The sequence below is a fragment of the Gigantopelta aegis genome, chromosome 3 (assembly GCF_016097555.1).
Source record: "Gigantopelta aegis isolate Gae_Host chromosome 3, Gae_host_genome, whole genome shotgun sequence".
Lineage (NCBI taxonomy): Eukaryota > Metazoa > Mollusca > Gastropoda > Neomphalida > Peltospiridae > Gigantopelta > Gigantopelta aegis.
This window is the reverse complement of record NC_054701.1, coordinates 84081851-84108709: the sequence shown is the minus strand read 5'-3', so window position 1 is coordinate 84108709 and position 26859 is coordinate 84081851. Positions and strand designations below refer to the sequence as shown.

The following is a 26859-nucleotide window of genomic DNA, read 5'->3' as shown; positions in this document are numbered from 1 at the left end:
CGAGTTTTTTCTTAATCACTTTACAGCTTACTGTGTAATGCTGTCCAAGTAATGGGTGTGCTATAATGAAATAACCAAAAAAACACAATGGAAATGCTATATGCTGAATTATAATGTTGAGTTGATTAGGTTGCACCACGACAGTGTGTAATGTCTTTACAGTTACATATAGGTGCAATTTTTATTTCTGCTTATTAAGGTAAGATTACTTTATGGATGGTGTAAAAGTAGCAGGGCATGCATTATCTTTGAAAATTGGGAGATGATTGAGAAAAATAGGAAGCTATATAATTGATACCAAACAAAGACCCCTACCCAAAAACAAATGGTACTGAAAATTCACAATTTCATGTGTAAATATTTCAGTAATTATGTCCATTTAAATTGATTTAACAATGATGCATAGAGGATTCGCCACGAGTATTTTTTAATATGGAAAATATCCACCGAGTCTATGTTAATTGGTATTTATCGAGGCTCTGCTGAGATAAATACTGATTAACTTCATGAGGATGATATTTTACATATTAAAAAACATGAGTAGCAAATTGTATTTATCCTATAACACTTCTAAAATAACATTTTAATTCAATTTTTAGTAAATCACAGTACTAAAGTCGCCGCCATTGATAATATAACGTCATCACGATTAGCACAAATTAGTTTGACGTCACGCATTTTAACTAGATCTTTAAAAAAGTTACGCTCAGGTATACCATTATTAATCATGTTAATACACTAAATCATCACATGGGTTTATGACATGGATATCATGGGTAAGTTATAAGATAAATTATGTTATTCAATGGTCTAAAAACAACATCCCAGTTAAGATTAAATCTTGCTAATTTTCCCAATCTCATCAGACATGAGACCCTGCTGACAATTCCTGCATAAATCCCTGTGTATTCAGTATGGTGTATTGTAATCATGGATTGTCTGTTATTAGTACCCTATCGGTCCAACCAGAGGGGACTATAGGTTTCATCTCTGTCCTCTGTCTTGTCCGTTCATTTGTCTGTCCAACATATAGTTTTTCTGGATGTTTTTTCAGAATGCCCTGAAATATTGAGCTGAAATTTTGTTCATATATTTATTATGTACTGTTACAGATCAGGTTTAACTTTCATGGCGACTTACCTATTTTTCACAGAATTACAGCCCTGAATTTAGGACATGCAAGAATCATGGGTGGGAATTCTCCTTGGATCTGCGGTTTTCCTCTCATGGAACATTGCGTTTCCTCGCATTTTAATCGTCCTTGCCCCCAGACCCCTCTAGATTTCCTCTTTTTTACAGTTTACATTTACCTGTACTTTGAAAGAATTATTCCATGATTTTTTAAAGGTAAAATTTGTTCAGTTCCCCCATTTCGTGCATCTATGTTACACAACCCATTAAAAAGCTACCATTTCCTTCTAAAAAAAATTTGTCTGTTTAGCAAAATCTGAAGACATGTTTAAAACCAAGTAAACAAAACTAATTTCAAATTAAAAAAAAAAAATTGGTGGTTTATGTTTTTTTTTTTTTTTAATTAATATTTGTCAGTATTAACACTGACATGGTGTAAGTGTTTTTTAAAACATTCAAATTATCATAAGTTTCATGTCAAAGATTAAAACAGGTTAATTTTGTAACATGTTTATTTCACTGCCAAAGAGTAAATCACCAGTAGCCAAATGTTGTTTACACTTGCTGAAATTCCATTCAGGTTTTGTCAACAAGATGCCAGATGTGAAAGTGTCAGACTTGCCAACTGCTGGGATGGGATAAGAAAACACTCCCAAGACATTCCACCCAAGAGTGGAGCATTCCAAGCTGTTAATGCTGGAAACATTAAAAACACATTAAAAGATTACAGAATGTTTGCAAGCCATGACAGAGGTGATATTTTGCATTCTTTCTTTCTCTCCTTCCCTCCCTCCTTCCCTTTTCCTGTCTTTTCTTCAGGAAAGCGGGATATAGCTCATTGGTAGAGTGCTCTCAATGGATTGGGTTTTTACCCTGTTCCAACCAGCGCCTCATCAGTGGTGGATCCAGAAAATCCATTTAGGCCGAAGGTCACAAACATTCCCGAAGTGATTCCTCGGATTCTCCAACGTAAAAAATGAAATGAAAGTTTGTTTTGCATAACAACACCACTAGAGCACATAGATTTATTAATCATCGGCTATTGGAGTCAAACATGGTCATTTTGACACAGTCATAGAGAGGAAACCTGCTACATTTTTTCATTAGTAGCAAGGGATCTTTTATATGCACCATCCCACAGACAGGATAGCCTTTGATATACCAGTCGTGGTGCACTGGCATGAGTGAGAAATAGCCCAATGGGCCCACTGATGGGGATCGATCTGAGACCAAGGGCACATCAAGCAAGAGCTTTACCAATGGGCATAAAAAAAATCAAAGACGATTGAAAAATATAGGCCCCCTTTAGATCTGCCACTAGTCATGACTGGTACATAAAAGCTGTAGTATGTACTGTCTAGTCTATGAGAAAGTAAATTTTAATATAAGGGATCCCCTGCTGCCTTATTGGTAGGAGTAGCCTTTGTGGGTTTCCTCTTTTTCTCTCTGTTGACTAAATGTTCGACATGTTCGACACTAAATAATTACAGTTTTAAATGTGCTGAGGTGTTGTTTAACAAATATGCTTTTTCCCCCTCATTCCTTTCATGGACCAGTGATAAATAATTTTTTGATGTGCGGTCAGTCTGAGATTGATTCCCATTGGTGGGCCCATTGAGTTTTTTTCCTCTGTAAGACTATGTCAAAATTAATAAATGTGCTCTAGTGGTGTCGTTAAACAAAACAAACTAAATTTTTGATGTAAATGAATTAAATCCTTTAATTACAGTTTGTCAAAATATTTTCAAAAAACGTCCAAGACAACGGATTACTAATGATTTAATAGTGTAGCAGTTTACACTTTGCTTTATAGCAGTCGTCTTATTAGCTTGTTGGTTGGAGTGTTTATTTCCTGTTCATGCTGCCCACATGGAGTTACTATATGTAAGAACTCTGTTAGCCTACTGCCATACTCACACCGTACCTGGTCATGTTAGCTGTAATTAACAGACACAGTCAATGCTGTTAATTTACCTTCTTTTCTTATGTGTATATGTTTTTTGTTTTTTTTAAATTCTGTCATTATTTAAGTTTTAAAATTAAAAAGATTTTTTTTCTTTTTTTTTTCTTTCTTTCTTAAATTATTATTATTATTATTTATTTGTTTAATTATTTATTAATTAAAAAAAATTAAGTTAAAAATTAAATAACTGCCAATTTGAAAGTACAAAGGTAACAACATTAATTGGAATTAATAAAAATATTTCTTAAAATATTGTCTTTTATATTAAGGTAAAAAGAACAAATACTAAATTAAATGTTTCCCAGTATATAAATAGTAAAATATCTCAAAGCATTGACCTATTGATTAGCAGCAAATAATATTTTATTTATACAAACCTTTTTCCACATACATGATGGTACATACCATATTCTTTGACATACAAGTCATAGACCACTAGCATTTTTAATTTGTTCACTAGTACTTTTAATTTGTTCATTAGTACTTTTAATTTGTTCACTAGTATATTTAATTTGTTCATTTGTATTTTTAGTTCAGTAGTATATTTAATTTGTACACTTATATATATTTTAATTTGTTCACTAGTATTTTTTAATTTGTTCACTTGTATTTTTAGTTCAGTAGTATATTTAATTTGTGCACTTATATATTTTTTTAATTTGTTGACTAGTATTTTTAATTTGTTCACTTGTATTTTTGACTTGTTCACTAGTATTTTTAATTTGTTCACTAGTATTTTTAATTTGTTCACTAGTATTGTTAATTTGTTGGCTAATATTTTAAATTTATTAACTAGTATTTTTAATTGTTCACTTGTATTTTTAATTTGTTCAATAGTATTTTTAATTTGTTCACTAATATTTTTAATTTGTTCATTAGTATTTTTAGTTCACTAATATATTTAATTTGTTCACTAATATTAAAAAAAAATTCAATAGTATAGTTAATTTGTTCACTAATATTTTTAATTTGTTCACTAGTATTTTTTCCAGTTTGTTCACTAGCATTTTTAATTTGTTCATTAGTGTTTTTAATTTGTTCACAAGTATTTTTAGTTGTTTTCTGGCACTTTTTTTGTTTGTTAAATTGATTAGATTTACCCATGAGATGAGGAATTTAGTTTCTGTGTGTGTGGCACTTGTGAAGGAGTGCCAGTAACTTTAACCCTCTGTGGGATGTAGAAATGGGAGACCAGGGTTGACAGGCTTGCTGTCGTCACCAGCGGTATTGCTGACAGCCCAGCCGATACATGTACGCACATGGACAGATGTAAGTTATCAGATGATCTCGGCCATTGCACCTATACTTCACAACTTGAGAACTGCAGCACTGGCGTATACTTTGTCTGTACAGTGCAAAAGGTTCATATATACTCTTCAAAAGAAGAAACGCAAAACCACATTGTCGTAACATTTGGAGAATTGATTTAATTATTGAATGGTGAGTCTGATAATTACCAAATGTTGCAGGATTGTTCACAATTCACTCTAGTCCATTGTGAGTAAGTGATAGGACACACCACCAAGGTCAAGGTCATCTGGAGTCAATACCGGGTGTGGCCTCCGCGTGTGTTGACAACTGCCTGGCACCGCCTGCCCATTGAAGCAACCAGAGTACGGATGACGTTCCGGGGGATGGTGGCCCACTCGGCCTGCAAGGCTGCTGCCAGCTCGGGCAGGGTCTGGGGCTGTGGTTGTCGCTGTCGGAGGCATCGGTCCAACTCGTCCCATAGATGCTCAATTGGGTTCAAATCCGGTGATGTTGATGGCCAAGGAAGGACATTAATGTTGTTGTTCTGTAGGAAAGCCGTTGTGAGACGTGCTGTGTGAGGCCTGGCGTTGTCATGTTGGAACACTGCGTTGGCGTTGGCCATAACTGGAACGATGTGTGGCCGGAGGATCTGGTCAATGTAGCCCTGTGCATTCAGGTTGCCCTGCACGTGGACCAGGTCAGTTCTGCCAGTGTGTGAGATGGCTGCCCACACCATGACACTAGCCCCGCCGAATCTGTCCACTTCCTGCACGCAGTTTGCCGCATAACGTTCACCATGACGCCTATACACGCGACATCTTCCATCATGACGTCGGAGCAGAAATCGGGACTCGTCACTGAACCACACCTGTCTCCATCGCAGTTGAGGCCATTGTCGATGAATCTGGCACCACTGCAGTCGGAGTCGACGGTGTTGTGGTGTTAAGATGACACCTCGAACTGGACGTTAGGCGGTTCCGTATGGTCTGGTCGGATATCCTGCGCAAACCTGGTATTGCTGCGGCTGTGGAGGTGGCAGTAGTCAATCGTTCCCGAAGGTGGCGTACCCGGATGTAGCGGTCCTGCCCGGGGGTAGTGACCCGTGGTCGACCGGATCTAGGGAGGTCACGTGTTGATCCATGTTGCTGGTAACGGTCCCACAGTCTGGAGATGGTGCTTGGGGACACATGGAATGCCCTGGCAACGGCCGTTCTGGATTCGCCTGCGTCTAGTCGGCTGATGGCATTGTTTCTCTGCGGTTCACTGAGACGTGGCATGTCCTGGATTGTCAACTGTCGGCCAGATACAGAGGCCAGGCAAGCGAACACCCTGCACTTTTATACTGTCGGTGTTCATGTTGCACGTTTTTGCGAATATTCACATTTTGGAACTTTATTGTACAGTAGCTGCGTTTTATCGAATGTAACCGTGGGAATGTGTTTGGGACATGCAATGACCTTATATTCACAAAGCATGAACCGGTAGGAAACATAAAATCGGAGTTATAACCCATTTGTACCCTTTTGCGTTTCTTTTTTTGAAGAGTATACATTGTTTAAAAAAGAAGTGATAAATTGTTATTCTTTTCTTTAATAAAGTTAGGATTTTCCTCAAGAGTTTAAAAAAGTTGTACTTGTATCTGAAAAATGCAGAGCTTTTCTATGCTTTGTCAAAAAAAAACACCCCAAAAAACCCAAACACCCCCCCCCCCCCTCCAAAAAAAAAAAAACCCACAGCAAAACAAAACATTGCACAGGCTTACACATTATGTACAGAATATATGTTAAAATGTGATTTTGTTCTGAAATAAAGTTTGTGTTTTCTTGAGTGTTGTAAAATTGTAAATTGAAAAATGCAAAACTAGTTGATTTTGTTAAAAAAGATAACATTCTTGAAACAAGAATTGATAAAAGTATGATTTCTTTTGTGAAATAAAATGAATTTTAATCATAGTTTGGATACATTTAAGTTTTATAAGCCATTCACACATAAGTTCACAGTGTATTTTTGCCTTCCCCGATGAATGTAAAACAAATAACAGACAATCCTTATAATTAAATTTGAAACACACTAAAAAATAACACTAAAAGTTCTTATTTTATTTTGAATATTTTTTTTGGTTCCTAAACAATAACACTCAAAAAGACAAAGTACCAATATAAAATGACATCATCAGATATGATGTTCCCTGACAGCATTAGTTTATCTTCATCAAAAAATGAACAAACTTACTTTGCTACGTCTGAACCAATGAGATGATGTAATTGTAATGAATATAATGGAAATTTGCATGTGTATTAATGTTGTTGGTTTATATTAGATGTTATTAGATGATGTGTACACAGCCAAGCTACAATTGTATCCTGCCAAATATTGCCATCTTAAATCATGCTTTTGTTGTGTTGAATTTATCATACATTAATTCAAATTTGCTTAAAAAACTAAATATCTGTTTTTCTAGTTTGAACTCCAGTTTTTTTTTTTTTTTTCAAATCCACGTCTTATTGCAGACATAAATCTGTGATAAAATATATATGTAATATGTACAGTTATTGACTAAATATTTGCAGTTTCCAAGAATACTTTTTCTTCTGTTTTTAACTTATTCAAAAGTGACACTTATCATCCTGTTTGTTTCATAGGTATGTTCTTGAAATACATCCATGTGTGTTTTGTCGTCTTTCTATATTAATTTACTAAATGGTAACACATGTCCTGTTTACTTCTTATCTGCTTGTTAAAATTACTTAAGTATGTTTTTTTCTCCAAATGTTGTGTTTATTGGAAAGTGACACATTTACTGTTTATCCAGATCTCACTTACAAGGACATCTGGCGTCAATGGAATGCACATAACAGTCCACTACTGCTGTGGTTTGGTTCCTGGAATTTTTCTTCAAGACTTTTAAAAGTTGAAGTAGATATTTTGTGTCTATGGTGAACCAGCAAGAAGTATGGAAACCCAAAAGAGATGATATTGGATGTGTTTTCTGTTTTAATATTTAAACTGTTATATGTTTGGTAAGTACAGTATTCTCTTAATATAAGATATTGATTTAAGGTTGGTGGTGAATGTAACTGTCTTGGTGCTAGTGCTTAATAATATGCAATTAAAAAAAATAAAATGATTCAGTTTGTAAATGATTTTGAATTATTATTTTTGTAAATGATTTTGAATTATTATTTATGTAAATGATGGTTATTTTGTAAATTATAATATTTTAAATGATCTAAAATGGCAAACATACATTTACATTTGATATCATATTACATAATGTAGTACATAATAAATATATTTAATGAATGTATGATACAGTGGTATACATCTGTGTACATTTTAATATGCATAGTAAACAGTAAATAGTACAAGTACAATGGTACAAGTTACTTTTTTCAACACTAAATGCACATCTCGTACTTTTCTCAACATGTCTACATGTGTATGTTGACCAGCTAATATTTCAATTGTATAATATAGTCTTTATATAGGCTATGCCTGTTGACCAATCCCATCTGTTAATATAAACAGAAATAAATATTGTTTAAACCAAATTACATTGTATGTGATGTGTATTTTGATGTATGTTGGTGTTATGGTACATGATCTGGTCAGTTCTTTTTGTCTTTGGTTAAACGTTATATAGCAAAATTGACCAACAATTGGTGTTATATGCTTTGGCATTTAGTGGAATGAGTCTTTGCTTGACTCTAGTTTCCCCCAGTTCTAACCCATGCCCAACAGCTGAAAAATAAAAGATACCTTGCTGCTAGGAGTAATCAGAGTAACAGCTGCGGATTTCTCTTTCTCATTTTCATGGGTCTAAATAAATCATAAGTGATTAACACACATTTGTTTGAGATGCTTGTAAACTGGAAAAAATATGACATATTTATAGTATGTTAAACAAGCTTCCATTTCATGTCATGGTTATGTCCCGAGTGAAATAATATTCAATTGTTATGAGCTTTAGCCAAGTGACAATGAAATTTATTTCACAAGGGACATAAACATGATACGAAATGGTAGCAAGTTTACTATCCTATTTATTACCCATAATCAATCTTAATTTATATCACTTATCTCGTTTGGTTGACGTTCCTGAAGATTGTAGTGTGCCAGTCGATGACGTCATCGAGTGACGTTGAAGTGTTACGTCACACTTATCACTTATCACTTTGACATGTACCAAGATACTTTTAACCAAACGAGTAATAAAATCACGTATCACTTTGACATGTACCAAGATACTTTTAACCAAACGAGTAATAAAATCACGTATCACTATGTACCAAGATACTTTTAACCAAACGAGTAATAAAATCATGTATCACTTTGACATGTACCAAGATACTTTTAACCAAACGAGTAATAAAATCACGTATCACTTTGACATGTACCAAGATACTTTTAACCAAACGAGTAATAAAATCACGTATCACTTTGACATGTACCAAGATACTTTTAACCAAACGAGTAATAAAATCACGTATCACTATGTACCAAGATACTTTTAACCAAACGAGTAATAAAATCACATATCACTTTGACATGTACCAAGATACTTTTAACCAAACGAGTAATAAAATCACGTATCACTTTGACATGTACCAAGAAACTTTTAACCAAACGAGTAATAAAATCATGTATCACTATGTACCAAGATACTTTTAACCAAACGAGTAATAAAATCACGTATCACTATGTACCAAGATACTTTTAACCAAACGAGTAATAAAATCACTTATCACTATGTACCAAGATACTTTTAACCAAACGAGTAATAAAATCACATATCACTATGTACCAAGATACTTTTAACCAAACGAGTAATAAAATCACGTATCACTTTGACATGTACCAAGATACTTTTAACCAAACGAGTAATAAAATCACATATCACTATGTACCAAGATAGTTTTAACCAAACGAGTAATAAAATCACGTATCACTTTGACATGTACCAAGATACTTTTAACCAAATGAGTAATAAAATCACGTATCACTATGTACCAAGATACTTTTAACCAAACGAGTAATAAAATCACGTATCACTTTGACATGTACCAAGATACTTTTAACCAAACGAGTAATAAAATCACGTATCACTTTGACATGTACCAAGATACTTTTAACCAAACGAGTAATAAAATCACGTATCACTATGTACCAAGATACTTTTAACCAAACGAGTAATAAAATCACGTATCACTTTGACATGTACCAAGATACTTTTAACCAAACGAGTAATAAAATCACGTATCACTTTGACATGTACCAAGATACTTTTAACCAAACGAGTAATAAAATCACGTATCACTATGTACCAAGATACTTTTAACCAAACGAGTAATAAAATCACGTATCACTTTGACATGTACCAAGATACTTTTAACCAAATGAGTAATAAAATCACGTATCACTTTGACATGTACCAAGATACTTTTAACCAAATGAGTAATAAACTCCTACATTTATCGTAAATTAGGGCAGGATCTACATTGTAGCTCAGTGGGTAGAGCACTCATGTCTGAGGTACTTTGATCATAGGATCAGACCCGATCAGTGGACCCGTTGTGTGATATGACTGGTATATGTGTCATTGTTGTGGCTTTGTTTGTTTGATGTAAATCAATTAAATCCTTTAATTAGAATTTGTCAAAATATATATATTTTTAAAAAGTGTCGAAAAAAAAGAAGAAAAAAAAAGTGTCCAAGACAGATTACTAATGATTTAATAGTGTAGCAGTTTACACTTTGCTTTTATAGCAGTCGTCTTATTAGCTTGTTGGTTGGAGTGTTTATTTCCTGTTCATGCTGCCCACATGGAGTTACTATATGTAAGAACTCTGTTAGCCTACTGCCATACTCACACCGTACCTGGTCATGTAAACTATAACTGTATCACAGGTAATGATGTTGTTTGCCTTCTTTTCTTATATGTACATGTGGTATGTGCTGTCCTGTCTGACAAAAAAGACATTAAAAAATCCATGCTATTAATGTAAAAATGTAGCAGTTTTCCACTGAGACTGTATGTCAGAATAATCAAATGTTTGACATTCAATAGCCTATGATTGAAAAATAAATATGTTCTAGTGGTGTAATTAAACAAAACAGAATTTAAAGTTTAACTTTATTTAAGCATGTAATTAACCCATTTATTTATTGAAGCCCTGTCCTTGAGTGATTATATTTAGTCTAGCTATGTCATTATCTGTTTGGTCCTAAAGCACATATACCATATAACTGTAATTAAAATATGTTGAGTACATCGTTAAATAAAACATTCCTTCCTTCCTTCCTTCCTTCCTTCCTTCCTTCCTTCCTTAACAGGAATATATCCACAGGGTTCATGTATGTTGGGGGTGCATACACTCCAAAAATATAAAATGACCCCAAAAATACAGTGTTAAACAGATGGATACATATATAGAACTTCACATACGTTTTCGCTTCCTATTTATTGCATGAGTTTATTTTGTTCAAGAATATATACCACGAGACCGTGTAGTTGTTAAATGGTATGTTCTTACACAAAATAAACGAGTGCAATAAATAGAAAGTGAAAACAACGTACATGTACATGTATATAAAGTTGTGTATTTAGTACATACCTTCTTTTATTTTTTTCTTAAATCTACCCTGGTATAAATCAAGTAATCCTCCTTTCATGAGAATTATGTAATAACTTAGTCAGCTTAAAGGGACATTCTTGAGTTTGCTGCATTGTAAAATGTTTCCAACTAATAAAAAATTTCTACGATTAAAATTACATATTAAATATATTTTCTTGTTTCGAATATCATTGTCTGTATATTCAATGTGTTTCTGGTTGACTTAATATTTGTAAGAAGCCCAAACTGGATTTTGTCTTCAAATAATAATATTTTAGGAAATAAAATGAAATTTAACCTTGTACAAATATTAGAACGATCAGAAACACGTTTAATATACAGCCACTAATATTTTATGTAGAAAAATATATTTGATATGTAATTACAGTCATTAAAAAGTCTCTGTTAGTAGATAACATCTTAAAAATTGCAACAAACTCAGGAATGTCCCTTTAATATGTCTGTGGAAGTTTTACCATATAGACAGAACATGTTAGTGTGTTTTGAATACCATAAGTGCCCTTTTAAACCTTGCATCCCCCCCCCCCCATAATATAAAGGTGCTCTTTTCAAACATTACACCCCCTTTCTAGAAAAATCTTTCACACCCCTGCCATAATATAAAGGTGCCCTTTTCAAACATTACACCCCCTTTCTAGAAAAATCATTCATACCCCCACCACCCATCCCCCCACAATATAAAGGTGCCCTTTTCAAACATTACACCCCCTTTCTAGAAACATCATTCATACCCCCCCCCACCCCCCCCCCCCCACAATATAAAGGTGCCCTTTTCAAACATTACACCCCCTTTCTAGAAAAATCATTCATACCCCCCACCACCCTCCCCCCAACAATATAAAGGTGCCCTTTTCAAACATTACACCCCGTTTCTAGAAAAATCCTTCATCCACCCCTGCATAAAATCCATCGAGTTTAAAAAAACAACAACATCAAAATCCTAAGTGAAGCATGTATGATGTTTTAAAAACGGAACTACTTGTTATTGAAGTCGATCAATGCTGCAAGTGATTACGCTAATAAACACACTTTCCTTGAGGTCCACCGTTAATAAACACTCTATCCTTGAGGTCTAGCGACATTCCTACACAGATCAACATCCTACATGGTGCATGTGTGATTTGTCACTACAGGAACTGGCTTCTTATTAACGGCAATTAAAACCACATTCATTACGTCACGCACAGCTAATAACTTACATAGCAGATATTTACTTCTTTCAAGTGTTTTGGTGTTTGTCTTTTCTTCGGTTTTTTTTTACTTCTGTTGGAAAATGACTGTTCATTATACAAGACTTAAAATATTTTTTCATTTCAAAGTGATGTAATTTGTGTGTTTTCAGATTGTGGGAGTTAAAATGCAGTTGTGGCATATTCTGGCTGTGATTGTGGGAGTGTATAGAGAACTGTCTCATGGATTTCTTAACGTTTCCCCATTCTTCTTCTTGTGTAATTACCATGGAAACGTACAGGAGCTTGGCATTGACAGTGGAGAGGTGTCCATTGGTGTAAATATTGCAGGAAATCCACATTATTACATACCTGGACAGTTTTATGAAGGTAAAAAACTTTATTTTATTATTTCGTTTTCCTTCCCCCAGAAAGGACTTATATTACCAAGGTTGATATCAGTTTGCAAGAAAGTAATATTAATGCAGGATTTTAACTAATTTTTATAAAATTGAAATCGCTTTTATTAAAAATGAAAACATAATTATGTAATGTCATCTCCTATTTGACTACAACTTGGCAGAAAATTTGTTTTTTGTCTGGTTTTATCTTAAAGTTAACCTTTAAGAACTATTTGTATTAACTATTATTATGTTTACTGGAAACACTTATATTATGAGGCTCTTCCAAAAAAAACCCACCAATATTTATTTCCAGTGTTTGGAATGGGATTGGCAAACAGGCAGTCACCTGTATTAACACCCTTCCGTTACATTTTTAAATATACATTTAATAATTGAAACTTGCTTTTTTGTTGAACCTAAATTTATGCATGTTACTTTTTATTTTAAATTTAAATTTTAATTATAATACTTCAGCATTTAACTCAATTATAAATGTTGTTTACAAACAATAAGACCTATATTTAATAAAACTTGGATTATAATTTTTATTTTTGAATGTTCTTCATCAACTTTCAAAATTTATTAAATTAAAATATTTTATCTTTTGTTTTTTAATTTTTTAAAAGTTTATTTTCTCTTTACAATTTATTTATTTATATATTTATTTAGTTATTTATTTATTTATTTATTTTTAACATACACTAAGATGAACATCTTTGGATGCAACTATAAGTGACACCAAATAAATACATTGTAGGTGCGACATTTAATTACCCAAAATTCTTGTTTATTATATACATTTTTAGTTTCTGTGACTTCAAGCCTGAACTTTGACGGGTTTCTTCTGACCGGCCTGTACACGGTGACTGACAGTGTCTTAAAGAACGTGCTGGGGCGGGGAATGGGTCTGTACGGGGCGAATCCTACCGGTCAGAACCTTATGTGTTCCATCGTGCACAGTCACCTGGGTCGACACCCCCAGCATCGCCTCACCTTCATGTGGATGGCGCCGCCCGAGGGAACGGGATGTGTCAGCTTTCTGTAAGACTCTTTTCACATTTAGGGTGGTTTCTAAAACGGGTTGACGCTAATAATTTTTTAATGTATTATTAATAATTTTTATTATTATAGTATTTTCTATGTTTAATGTAATTGGCCTAAAGGACCTGACCATGCTTAAAACAATGGGTTGACCATAATAAATTTTTTTATGTATCATTGTTAATAATTTTTATTATTAATATGTAGGTGAAAAGAGTATATACATAGCATTTTGTCTGGACTCATAGGGGTGAAAGTAGTAAAAACAGATTTTAAAAATATTTTGTTTAAGCCAGCCTACCATATCAAATATCTGGAAGGCATGTTCCCAGAACACATCATTTGTTTTGGCCTAAAGGCAATGTCACATGATACGAGTGAATTGTACAAGAAGAGCCCCTAGAGTAGCTGATTGACAAGACAAACATTACAATTTCATCAGTTGCTATACAATCAGTTATCCTCATGGCTATTCTTGTAGGAGGCACTCATATCGTGTGGCATTGCCTTTAGGCCAAAACAAATTGTGTGTTCTGGGAATGTGCCTTCCAAATATTTGGTATGGGAGGTTGGCTTAAAAAAAAGAGGGTTTTTTTATTTAATTTTTTTACTATTTTCACCCCTACGAGTCCAGACAAAATGCTATGTATGTACTCTTTTCACCTACATATTAATAATAAAAATTATTAACAATGATACATAAAAGAAATTATTAGGGTCAACCCGTTGTTTTAAGCATGGTCAGGTTCTTGGAAATGCACAATGTTTTTTAGGCCTATTACATTAAACATAGAAAATACTATTAGAGTGACAGTTGTATCATTTATCTTATGGCAAGTTATTTTAAAATTTAACGAGAGAAGGCAAATTTGATATGTTTTAAGCAATAAGTTGCAATATAAAATTAATGGTATTGAAATAACACAATTATTGTTACAGTAGTATTTGTTTGATGAACTAATTATTTAATGTCTTTTCCATCTGCAACTTGGTTATGGTACAATAGCATGGCACAATTAACTTAGGCAAAATAGAACAATCAGTTTCAGTAATGTTAATTTTATTGGATTGTGTGGCTTTATTATCTAGGTCATAACCATGGGACAGCCAATTGAAGATCTTTAAATTGATCTTCACACGTGATATTGCTGTGTCATACCACAATTGCATAAGCTGTGAGGGCACCTTGTTTAAAGCTGAACTAAGTGCTACCATAGGCATATGGGCTCCCATTTTTGTAGGGCGGCAGGCTGGCTTTTGCCTGAATTAAACAAAAATGCTCAAATCTGCATAAGAACATTTATTCATATTAGTATTACTGCAAAGTATGCATTTTTACAAAATTACAACTAATTTTGAGGGTAAAATTATGAAAATACATGGTAAAAAGGTCTCAGGTTAGCACATTTTCCCCGAATATCTGTATAATTTTTGCCCGAATTTGAGGTTATGCTTTAACACTAGAGTGGCAGTTCCTCCACCCACCCACCCACCCCTGCCTCCTTGTCTCGCACACTTATGAGTGCTAAATGAAAACAGTTTCTGTTCTTTGATGATTAGTTAACGTTTATTTTCATTTCATTTTATCTTGATTTTCATGCTTAGATTCAGTTGTATTTAATTAAGAGGCAAGGACCCATTTTAGATAATTATTGTCTTCAACGTATGTTAAAGATCAGTTTTGAGATTTTTGATTGGTTGGTTCATTGTGATTACCTGGTCACCACAGTCATACTATCTAATGAAATAAGCATGATCAAAATTGATTGCTTTGTGACATATAACTTAACCTAAAACTAATCATGCAATTGCAAATACCAGAAATTAGTTTTATTTGCAAAAGATGTTTTAATTTGATTTAAACCCATGCCTCTGAAAATTGCGATAGTAATAGGGGTTTTTTTGCTCGTCACTCGCATAAGTATGGTTTTGCATAACCCATTTTTCATTCGTGGATTCTATTTATGACATCATTTACGTGGTCATGATGGTTTACGTCAAAACTAAATGGGTTGCCTGAATTTGTTTTTGTGTAACCCATAAATGGTTCACACACATTTTCAATTCTCAGAGAACTGTTAAACCTGCTTTTGGAACATAGAATAAAATAGAATAATACATTCATGTCCGTTAGATACCATTTATCTTTTAGCTCATTTAAAAATGTATCCAACTCACTTTTTTTGTTAGATATGTTTTAAAGAAACTCATAAGATAAATGGTATCTAACGGCACTCATGTAATATTTTTTTATGAGAAGAATTGAGGGTTTTTTAAATTAATTTTTCTTTAAAGAAAAAAAGTAAAAATAAATTAAAATGTGTATTTCTTTCTTTACTCAGGGCCACTGCAACTCTTGGACAGCAGCTGCTGTTTAAAGATACGACAGTCTTTCAGATGTGTGAGGAAGGAGGTATGTTTCAACTAGCTTCAAGTAACTAAACTGACTTCTTGGCTAGTATCTACAGAATAGGCTTGAGCTTACAACAAACAGTTCAGAACTTAAAAATTGTTCAGAACTTAAAAATGATGAATAGAATATTAAGTAAACAGATGTTCTGGATAATATTTTTGTTAGAGGGGTGGGGGTTCTATGAATATAAAAATTACACTTTTTAAAAGTAACAATCGAATATCATAGATTTAAAAAAAAATAAAAAAATCCATGATTTACAAATAGCAATGCTTTTCTTCACTGTGTAGAATAAATATGATTAGTGTTGCATAGTCACTGATAATAGGTTTGTATTTTCAGTGAGCACAACATCACCAATTCGTCCTGAACTGGCAGAAATCCACTCTGATTCTGTGATTCTTAGAGATGATTTTGATTCTTATCCGGATTTCAAACCAGAACTTTGGTTAGTACAATGGATTTGTTTATTGTTGTTTTTTGGGGGAGTGGGTTGGGGGGGTTGTCAGATCTTTTTATAAAAAATTTGTTTGTTATTCAAATAACCTTAAAACAATAATTGATTTTTTTTAAATCTCAGGTCACTCATTAAGAACTGTAGACTATCTTTTTCAACTCATTTAATTAATTTCTTCACCCTTTTCTTCCATAGGTATTTAATTTTTAAAAGTAAAACATAAAAGTAAATTCCACCTTTCCAAACCACTATTCCAAGATAGGATGGATTATAACAAAAAAGTATTGTTATGGTGATTTGGATGACTGGCATCGGTGGTGTAGTGGTTAAGCCATAGGACATAAGGCTGGTAGGCACTAGGTTTACAGCCCGGTACCAGCTCTCACTCAGAGTGAATTTTAACGACTTAGTGGGTAGGTGTAAGGATACTACACTGACTTTTCTTTCACTAACCCACTGTTCTAGACAGACAGCCCAGATAGTTGAGGTGTGTGCCCAGGACAGTGTGCTTGAACCTTAATTGAATATAAGCATTGAAATAAGTGGAAATGAATGAATGAATGAATGAATTAATTAATTATTTGGATGATGAGTTATAACACACTGGAAAAGATAATTACAGAATTGATGAGTTTTAAAAATGATAAGAGGTTTTTTTAATTAAATGATTTTTACTGCTTTTCCAGGCAGAGTCATCAAGGTGCAACAGTCAGTGATGGTTGTGGTAGGGTGCTGTTTGGGGATGCGGCTCTGTTTTGTGAGAAAGTGGGGCATAGAGAATTAGTAAGTGGTGTGATGGTATTGGCTTATAGTTATTAGAAAAAATGTACGTGGAATTTGTGGTTTAAGTTAAAATTGTTCTTTCCAACTATTTTAGATATATTCAGGAATGAATGAATGAATGTTTAATGACACCCCAGCACGAAAAATACAGATATATTCAGGGTGATCAGAAAATTTACCAAATTGTCTAAAAAATACAAAACTATAGCTATTTTTCAACAAAATATTAATTATTATACCTTTTGTTTTTCGCCAAATTAAAATAAATTTTCCAGTTGTTCTTAAAATTTGCAATTGGCTGAAATGTCTCTTGTAAAATGTATTTGGCAAAGTTTGTCTTTGTAACAGATAATTAACCTCAACTGTGGGGATTTAATCTACGTATCCTCTGCACGAGAGTCCAGTGCTCTCCCAACTAATTCCCTTTGAGCTCAGTTGGTAGAGAGAAAGAAAGAAATGTTTTATTTAACGACACACTCAACACATTTTAAATATGGTTATATGGTGTCAGACATATGGTTAAGGACCACACAGGTATTGAGAGAGGAAACCCGCTGTCGCCACTTCATAGGCTATTTTCGATTAGCAGCAAGGGATCTTTTATATGCACCATCCCACAGACAGCGTAGTACATACCACGGCCTTTGATATACCAGTTGTGGTGCACTGGCTGGAACGAGAAATAGCCCAATGGGCCCACCGATGGGGATCGATTCCAGACCGACCGCGCATCGAGCGAGAGCTGTACCACTGGGCTACATCCCACCCTCAGTTGGTAGAGAGCTGGACTCATTTAAAGGGTCCATGGTTCCAATCCCTTTAGAGGAGGTTGATTTATCTGTTATATTTGGAGCCGATGTAGGGACTGGGTGTGTTCTTAGCACAAGAATACAATTATAATCCAGTCGGGGACTCCTAACAGTACAACTGCCCATGACCCACTGCTCTGGGGCATTGCTTCACTTGAGGGGGAAGTATGTAGTAGTACTGGTATAAAGTGCTCCTACTGGTAAGTGCTTGAGGGAATTTCCCTATTAGCTTAGTTGATAGAGATCTGGAGACTTAATTTAAATAGTCCATGGTTCAAATCCCTTCAGTGGAGGTTGGTTTATAGTGCTGGTATAAAGTGCTCCTACTGGTAGTTGCTGGTAGCTAATGATTAATTAATCAATGTGCTATAGTGGTATTATTAAACAAAACAAACTTTTCTTTTTTAAAACTTATGACAGTCACTTTAAATGTATAATGTTCGTTCCATTGTAGACCAGTGTTCCCTTGAATACCACATCAGCCCGTGTGCTACAGTTTGCCTTGTGTAAGTATTTCACTTTCATTTCATTTTATTTATACCTATTTTCAGGCTTATATCCAATTAAGGTTGAAGCACGCTGTTCTGGGCACATATCTCCATTATCTGGGCTGTTTCACCATGCAGGACACTGGGTTAGTGGTTAGTGAGAGAGAAGTCGGTGTTGTGGCCTTACACTTACCCACTGAGTCATTAAACTCGCTCTGGGTGGGAGCCAATACAGAGATGTGAACCCAGTACCTACCAGCCTTAAGTCTGATGACTATACCGCAGAGGCTGGTGTTTCAGTTTTATTTAATTGCTGGAAGGAACACTGTGTGACATTTGTGGTAACACACACTGATATCCACACATGTTGGAAAGAAAGAAATGTTTTATTTAACAACACACTCAACACATTTTATTTACAGTTATATGGCATCAGACATATGGTTAAGGACTACACAGATTTTGAGAGAAAACCCACTGTCGCCACTACATGGGGTACTCTTTCCGATTAGCAGCAACGGATCTTTTATTTGTGCTTCCCACAGGCAGGATAGCACAAACCATGGCCTTTGTTGAACCAGTTATGGATCACTGGTCAGTGCAAGTGGTTTACACCTACCCATTGAGCCTTGCAGAGCACTCATTCAGGGTTTGGAGTCGGTATCTGGATTAAAAATCCCATGCCTCGACTGGGATCCGAACCCAGTACCTACCAGCCTGTAGACCGATGGCCTAACCACGACGCCACAGAGGCCGGTCCACACATGTTGGAGTTCAATTTAATGACATCCGGTTGGCTGCTCCTTAGTGGTAATCTAGACATCAAAGCCAAATTGTCCAACAAAACTAACACTACCAAAACTGAATGCTACCTGTTGAACTGTCCAAGTGCAAGCACCGTAAATAAAATTTAGAAAATTAAAATTCTTTTAACCCAGGTTTTCGGTCATTAAATATATGCATGTTTTGAAACAACTCATAAAATCAGTGGTATCTAACGGTCACCCATGTTTTATGCTTGATTTCTGTTGCTAAATATGAATTACTCTTGATTTAAAAGCCACAACCAGGTTAAGTGGTCATTAAAAGGTGAAGAATAAGAAAAAAATCAAGCAGATAAAAAATGGCTGACAGCCAATAAATGTTGGCACTTGGAGGCTACACACAAGAACATTGTACATTATACACATGGTATAATATTGTTCACAAAACTTTTAATTTATACTGTAACTATCATAATCCTTAAATCAAGACAACCAAGTTATTGTTGCATTAAAAATCAATATCTGCACAAGATAGAGTCCAAGGGATATTTATTTTATTCTTCAGCTGCGGGAAACTGTGGTCGCGAAGACAGCCAAGATAAAGACATTGTGGTGTTGTTTGGATTAAACCACTGCACTGATTGGTTTGAAATTGAAAGAATAAGGTCTGTGTTATAGATTGTTTTTAACTCTTATTTATACACTATGTTGTTGGAACACTACAAAAAAAGTTTTTTTGTAAACATGGGCCGAATTTACATGCATGTAAACACATGTATTTAAGTAAAACAGGCTTCGTAAATTCAGCCTATTTTGTTTGATTGATTGATTGATTCATTCATTCATTCACTTATCCCTTTGTTCTTTTGTTTGTTGATTTGTTCATTTGATTGTTCATTTGTTTTTCATTCATTTTAAAGTTTTTAAAACACTTTGATTTCTATACAAAGTTTTAACATATACCTTGATTTATGTATTGTATTATACTTTTCCTCACAGCTCCATACACTGTGGTTTTACATAATTATATAAATAATAGTTGTATAATACTTACCATTTGTGACGCCCAATAGCCTATGTGTATTTTTGTGCTGGGGTGTCGTTAAAACATTCATTCATTCATTCATTCATTCATTCATTCATTCATTCATTCATTCATTCATAAATTCATTCATTCATTCATTCATTCATTCATTCTCCATTTCTAGTCCATTAAAAAAACTATTGATTTTTTTTACATTAACATGGTTTCCCTGTATTTTCAGACCACCAACTACACAGAATACTGAAATCCATTTGTTAAACCTCCCTCTAGAAGCAAGAGATGTTGGCATCTGCATCAAGTGGAAGCAGACACCATTTCCTTTAAAGCCCCACCATGTTCCTTTCAATGACCCAGCATCACACACCACATACCCACCAAAAACTTCAGTAATACCTCAGTCGACTACCACAGCATCAAGAGAAACTACAGTTACTGTAGTAAGTAAACCTGTAACTGTAGAAACAGAAAAGACTGTTCCAACAACGAAATCCAAATCTACACCACCACAACCTATGTCAAGCAGTGGTATCTCTGTAACTGAGGAACACGAAACAACAGTGCACAAAAAGATGAGTTCCACGACAGAAACACCAGAGTTGATGACAACATCGGATTTGTCCACAGACACCTCTTCTGTTGTTTTTCCTACAGCATCTGAACCTCCTGGACTCAGCTCATCACCATCACCATCGCCATCACCATTTTCAGATCAGCAGTCAACTGTGACAATGCACAACTCTTTCACTTCCGCTGTAGAAAGAGACTTCAGTACAAGTAGTGCTACATCTGTGGATGATTCTATAGCCACTGAGACTTTAGATTCTGTTGAAACATCAGCAATTCCTTCTCTTGGTGTTGTCCTACCACAGGATTCCCCGGTTAATGGTTATGGATTCAAAACGAAAACAGGATTCGGAACGAAAACAGGATTCAGAACTAAAACAGGATTCAGAACAAAAACAGGATTCAGAACAAAAACAGGATTCAGAACTAAGACTGGACTGGGGACAAATACTCGAGGCTTTCCAGGATTAAAGAGCCGGTTTAAGAGATCTGTGTCTGGGGATACAGTGTGGAGCAAGAGCAAACCCCCAGTGGTTGGAGACTCTGTGGTTCATAAGACTCAGACATTCAAGAAACCTGTGGCATATTCACCCGATGTGGAGGACGAAGCTGGTGGTGAAGCTGTAGTATCCTTCAAGAGCTGCTGGGGGGTGGACAACATCGTCGTTGTTAACACAGCATCACCTCCGTCTGTCCTTGAGGATTCATTTGACCCTGTTGACCCCAGCAACTGGATATTCTTTCCTGGTGCTAATATCAAGGTTGGTAGTACCCATGTGTATTTGGTGCTAATCGAAAAATGTATTGGACTAAGTCTCAGAATTACAAGATGTTTCACTTCCAATAGCTGATGATTAAGCAATCATTGTGCTCTAGTGGTGTTGTTAAACAAAACAAACTTGTCATTTCAGACAAGCACCCTACATCCAGGTTGTTGGATAATGAGCAAGAGAAAGCTTTACTAACCTACCAAACAAAGAATAAAATTAATTAATTAATATTGAAACATTATTCAAAGGGCATCAAACTTTATATTGGGTTTGGGATTTAGTTCAGTCAGTTGAGTGCTTGCATGAGGTGCCTGCATCGCAGGATTGAACCACCTCAGTGGATCCTTTCAGCTGACTGGGTTTTTTTTTTCTTGTTCCAGCCAGTACACCATAACTGGACAAAGGCCATGGTACACATGTATGTGCTTTCCTGTCTGTGGGAAAGTACATATAAAATATCACTTGCTGCATTAGGAAAGATGTAGCGGGTTTCCTCTGATGACTATGAGTCAGAATTACCAAATGTTTGACATCCAATAGCCGATGATTAATTAATCAATGTGCTGTAGTGGTGTTGTTAAACAAAAACAAACTTTATATTCAATTGATACCTTCCACATTTCAATTTTTAAGTTTACTGTTACCGGAGAACATTTTGTTTTCAAAATCTTGAATAGCGATATTTCTAGTCAATAAATTTTTTATTAGCATCTGCTGTTTAATGTTTTTAATTTGTGTAGTGATCTCTGAAAGTTGTGTAGCAAATCGAGTAATGCAATGACTGTTAACAACCTATCAGGTCAATCCATATTATAAGCTATTCTTTGTCTTCTTTTTAATGATCCACAGCAAAACTGTCACTCAGACAGTAACATCTTGTCATTCAGTGATGAAAACCAGACGGACAACTTTGTGGTGACACGTGACCTTGACCTTCAAATACCAGTTGCAGCAGACACTATTTTAGAACAGGATTTTGAAACGCATCCATTAATTGGGTGAGTTTCATTTTAAAATTGTTGCTATATTTAATAGGATATCTATTACTAGTTAGTTTTAACTTATAACTGAAAGTGACTGTTTATTATTATATGAATTTTTAAAAATAATTTATTGATTTCTGCAACAGGTTGGTGGTGATGAGGCCATTTTCATTAAATTTTTTACTGCTTCACCAACAACATTCATACTACATAGATTGTGTATGTAGTAGTATTATTATATTGTTTTGTACCTTAATTTTAAATTTGATACAAAATACTAAATACTAAACATTATACAAAACAGCACAGTCATATTAAAAACCCCAAAACATTAAGCATGCAGACAAATGATGTATTGGTAACAACTGTAATTGAAAGAGGATCTTGTTTATAAAAAATGGAATAAAAAGTGTTTAAAACAAGAAAAACACAACTTAGTGTTTATTGCAACAACACAGCATTACATATGAAAATCCTTTTGCACTGTGTGCATTGCTTGCACTCATTTGCCAATAAAAGATGTGGGTTTTTTCTATATGCCATGATTACATGTAAGTAATGCTGAGAAAAGACTAATTTTTTGGTACTTTTTTATTTGTTTCAGACACATTTTATTCAATTTGTTTTCAATTTGAACAATATCTCTATCAGTTACAGTTGTTACCAACTGATGCATCATTACATGTATGCTTACCGTAATATATATGATATGATATAGCAAAATATTCAGTGAAATATGCATTGCATTATTTATGCCTCTTGGTATAAGGAGACATTGTTGTGTAACATTTTCTTTTGTTTATTAATAGGTGGGAGGTCCTAGGAGGACAGACAAGTAGAATTTGTGGTGCAATTAAAGAGGGAAAGTCTCTCGTTTTCACCGGCCCCAAGAAACGACACGCCTGTACTGGGTTTTTTCATACACAAAGAGCAGCCACCCTACAGTTCTTCTTTGCTATAGGTATCGTGTAATTCTATATTTACATCTATTTTCTTCATACACAAGGAACAGCCACCCTACAGTTCTACTTTGCTATAGGTATCGTGTAATTCTATATTTACATTTATTATATAACATTTAGTGAAATATCTTAAAATATCAGTGAAATAAGTCACTCAGTGATGATAACACATTTTAGAGTGAACATTTCACTATTTCACTCTAAAATGTGTTATCGTCACTGTAGAAAGTGTTATCTTCACTATAAGAAAGCCGGAACTATTTTGCTGCTGGCATTTTAAAAATAAAGGTAAATTGACAAAAGTTATATAATAAATAAAAAATGTCATGTTTTTTGTCAAATATGATTTATATCTCATCTCGTGAAGCTTGCAATCGTATCACACTCATCGCGCAAGTGCGACTCGTGAGATATGATTGCAAACTACACACGATGAGATATAAATCATATTTGACAGAAGATATGAAATATCCTCTATTTCTTCATGCACAAGGAGCAGCCACCTTACAGTTCTACTTTGCTATAGGTATCGTGTAATTATATATTTACGTCTATTTTCTTCTTGCACAAAGAGCAATCATTTTACAGTTCTATTTTTTATAGCTACATGTATAATTTAATTTATATATTTAGATCTATTTTCTTCATATCCTGAAAGCACCCATTTTACGAAAAAAATTTTTTATAGTTATAGGTTAATTTGCATATTTAGATCTATTTTCTTCATACACAAAAAGCAGCCATTTTACAGTTCTACTTTGATAAATGTAGTGTAATATACAGGGATGTGATTTTTTATCTGATTTTTTTTTTTGCATAAACTAATTTTCATAAATTTCCATGCTTTTGGACTAAACTCTAATAGTTTGAGACTAACGTCATGACAATGCCATACAAATTGCATGCGTGTGACGTGATTAGAGATTGGAGTCCAAACTCTAAAGTTTGATAAGCACTGGCCGAAAAATGTTCTTCATTTAAATATAATAAAAATATAAAGGTTTTTGAAAGGTTTCTTCATATGCCATTTAACAGTTTTACTTTGTGATTAATATAGTGACATGTGTAATGCATATTCACATCATAAACCAGGATTAAACATTTTACGTTTTTTGTTTATAATTATGAAATAAGTGCAATATTTTTTTCAGATGAGGATATAGTGCAGATTTAGTTTACTGTAGGTAGATGTATATGCATTTATTGTGATATCAATCTATTACAAATGTTTTTTTGTTACAGCATTATAGATTCCAGAAATTTATACTAATTACTTAGATTATTTATGTTTCTGTTTAAAATATATATAATATATATTATACAATGAAACTCCTCTAAAGCAGACACCCACGGGACCAAATACAAAGTCTAGTTTTAAGGGGTATCGGGTTTTAAGAGGTGATGTTATGTTATGATATTTAAAAAGGGACCATAGAAAATGTCCAGTTGTGAGGAAATTGCAGTTTACAGAGGGTCCGGTTTTGAGAGGTTTTACTTTGTATTTTTAAAAACTCACAAATTATGGGTTGAGTTATGGTACACAAGATTAAATCTTTTTAATGATGTATTAATCTCACACGTTTTCTTCTTTAAATATGTTTCTGTTTGCAGTGTAGTTACTGCAGCAAAAGAAAGAAAGAAATGTTTTATTTAACGACGCACTCAATTTTATTTACGGTTATATGGCGTCAGACATATGGTTAAGGACCACACAGATTTTGAGAGGAAACCCACTGTCACCACTTCATGGGCTACTCTTTCCGATTGTCAGCAAGGGATCTTCTATTTGCGCTTCCCACAGGCAGGATAGCACAAACCATGGCCTTTGTTGAACCACTTATGGATCACTGGTCAGTGCAAGTGGTTTACACCTATCCATTGAGCCTTGTGGAGCACTCACTCAGGGTTTGAAGTCGGTATCTGGATTATAAATCCCATGCCTCAACTAGGATCTGAACCCAGTACCTACCAGCCTGTAGACCGATGACCTAACCACGACGCCACCGAGGCCGGTATACTGCAGCAATTACATTTTTGCTTTTTACTTTGGCTACATGTATGTGCTTTTAATGAATGAAAACCCTCTAAACTGGACACTGACATGACCAAGTAAAAAGTCTGGTTCAGGAAGGTTATGTTCTGTACTGATATTTAAAAAGGGACCATGAAAACATGTGTGGTTCTAAGGGAATTCCAGTTTTCAGAAGTGTCACTGTACATTAAACCTGTGTGCATATTAATTTTAAAACTTTAAGATAGTTTTATTTTATTTTTTATAATAAATGTATTTGTTTAATAAAAGAATAACAGTTTTTATAACTGAAACAATTTAATAAGCAATATTCCTTTTGTTGTTAATTGAGAATTTGACTGATTATTATCATTATGATTTTACTTTTTCAGGTTTTGGTTCCTGTCATAGTTCAGGCTCACCTAAAACTGTAGTCTCTGTGTACCTTGAAGACAGAAGTGGCGATACCTTTGTCCTGGATAAGCTTGAACCAGAGCTGTATCAAGTAGGTCAATCATTTGTTTCATCTGCATTTAAATTATTTTCCTGCTGATAACCAACTGATGTTTAAAGCTGATGGCTAAACCACTACACCATTGTGACTAAACCACTACACCATTGTGACTAAACCACTACACCATTGAGACTAAACCACTACACCATTGTGACTAAACCACTACACCATTGTGACTAAACCACTACACCATTGTGACTAAACCACTACACCATTGTGACTAAGCCACTACACCATTGTGACTAAGCCACTACACCATTGTGACTAAACCACTACACCATTGTGACTAAACCACTACACCACTGGAGCTAAACCACTACACCATTGTGACTAAACCACTACACCATTGTGACTAAACCACTACACCATTGGAGCTAAACCACTACACCATTGTGACTAAACCACTACACCATTGTGACTAAGCCACTACACCATTGGGGCTAAGCCACTACACCATTGAGACTAAACCACTACACCATTGTGACTAAACCACTACACCATTGTGACTAAACCACTACACCATTGGAGCTAAACCACTACACCATTGGGGCTAAACCACTACACCATTGTGACTAAACCACTACACCATTGTGACTAAACCACTACACCATTGGGGCTAAACCACTACACCATTGTGACTAAACCACTACACCATTGGGGCTAAACCACTACACCATTGTGACTAAACCACTACACCATTGG

General features: G+C 34.5%; 1 protein-coding gene across 1 annotated transcript in view; it reads left to right on the top strand.

Moving 5' to 3' along the window:
• Positions 1–12325: 12325 nt before the first annotated feature.
• Positions 12326–26859, top strand: part of LOC121368895 (reelin-like) — a 78790-nt gene continuing 64256 nt past the window's right edge. Inside the window, exons 1-11 of the mRNA XM_041493652.1 lie at positions 12326–12539; positions 13360–13594; positions 15937–16007; positions 16350–16455; positions 17151–17247; positions 18511–18562; positions 19874–19973; positions 20574–21678; positions 22537–22685; positions 23480–23631; positions 26036–26148. Coding sequence (XP_041349586.1) covers positions 12338–12539; positions 13360–13594; positions 15937–16007; positions 16350–16455; positions 17151–17247; positions 18511–18562; positions 19874–19973; positions 20574–21678; positions 22537–22685; positions 23480–23631; positions 26036–26148 — 2382 coding nt within the window. The 5' untranslated portion in view covers positions 12326–12337. The remainder of the gene's footprint in view (positions 12540–13359; positions 13595–15936; positions 16008–16349; positions 16456–17150; positions 17248–18510; positions 18563–19873; positions 19974–20573; positions 21679–22536; positions 22686–23479; positions 23632–26035; positions 26149–26859) is intronic.